General features: G+C 35.1%; 1 protein-coding gene across 1 annotated transcript in view; it reads left to right on the top strand.

Moving 5' to 3' along the window:
• LOC119586608 (DNA polymerase theta-like) overlaps positions 1-957 on the top strand; it is a gene marked incomplete at its 3' end in the record, with an annotated part of 48,768 nt that overhangs the window by 7,942 nt on the left and 39,869 nt on the right. Inside the window, 1 exon segment of the mRNA XM_037935358.1 lies at positions 137-269. Within this exon segment, the coding sequence (XP_037791286.1) occupies positions 137-269 (133 nt within the window).

Below are 957 nucleotides of genomic sequence, written 5' to 3'. Positions count from 1 at the left end.
AATGTTTAAAAACCTAACTGTGTTTTCAAATCAATAATATCTGTCCTCCTGACTGATCAGTGAGAATGTTGAAAAGAGTGATTCTTAGGTTATTATTTTCCATCTCATTATAACATCATTCTTGTCTTTCTCTTAGGGAGATAGTGATCACCTCATACAGCTGTGCCTTGAAACGGTGCTAGATGGCCTCTCAGTCCTTGTGTTCTGCCCCACCAAGGCATGGTGTGAAAAGCTAGCTGAGGCAGTGGCAAGGGAATTCTTTAACATAGGTATAAATAATTTGTCTTTTTTAAGTGGCTTTACTTTCTTTGGAGAATGCTCCTTTGCTTTTCTTGTCAGTTGAGGAAATCATTCAATTAGTCATTCAGAAGCCTACTTGTATTCTCCTAGATGGGCCTTGATTTATTTCTTTTTTTTATGACCCAGACTCATATCTAAACATTTCATTTGGTGTAGATTTCAAGATATGAGTCTTTATTTTTAAGAGAACTAGGAGCTGTACATGAAGGAGAGGACCTGAAAATATGCTGTGACAACATGGCAATGATTACTGTCTTTGTCATTTTTCCTCTTTCTTGAAGCTAGATGCATTTAAACAAAGTAGAAACAATCAAATGCCTCCACTTTCCCCAAAATGCCTATCTGTTTCTGTTGTATGATTTTTAGTTGTCTTGAGATTTCTGCACTGTCGCATGCAGATCAGATGAGATATTCAAAGGTCTTTGGCCACTGTATTCTTATGGTGAAGAAATAGAAGTTTATTATGTACTCTTTTGAATGGATGCCTTGTATAAAAGCATATTTTCTGTCATTCTTTTGAACTTTATAAATATAATTAACATATGCAAGAGCCCATTCCAAACCCTCAGCCATGATGATTTATATCCATAATCACATGGTGCATTCTTGTATTTTTTCCATTATTGAATGAACACTTCATTGCTTTTTTTTTACCTA

Source organism: Penaeus monodon, chromosome 21, assembly GCF_015228065.2.
Source record: "Penaeus monodon isolate SGIC_2016 chromosome 21, NSTDA_Pmon_1, whole genome shotgun sequence".
Taxonomy (NCBI): Eukaryota; Metazoa; Arthropoda; class Malacostraca; order Decapoda; family Penaeidae; genus Penaeus; species Penaeus monodon.
This window is presented reverse-complemented; position numbering and strand designations above follow the sequence as displayed.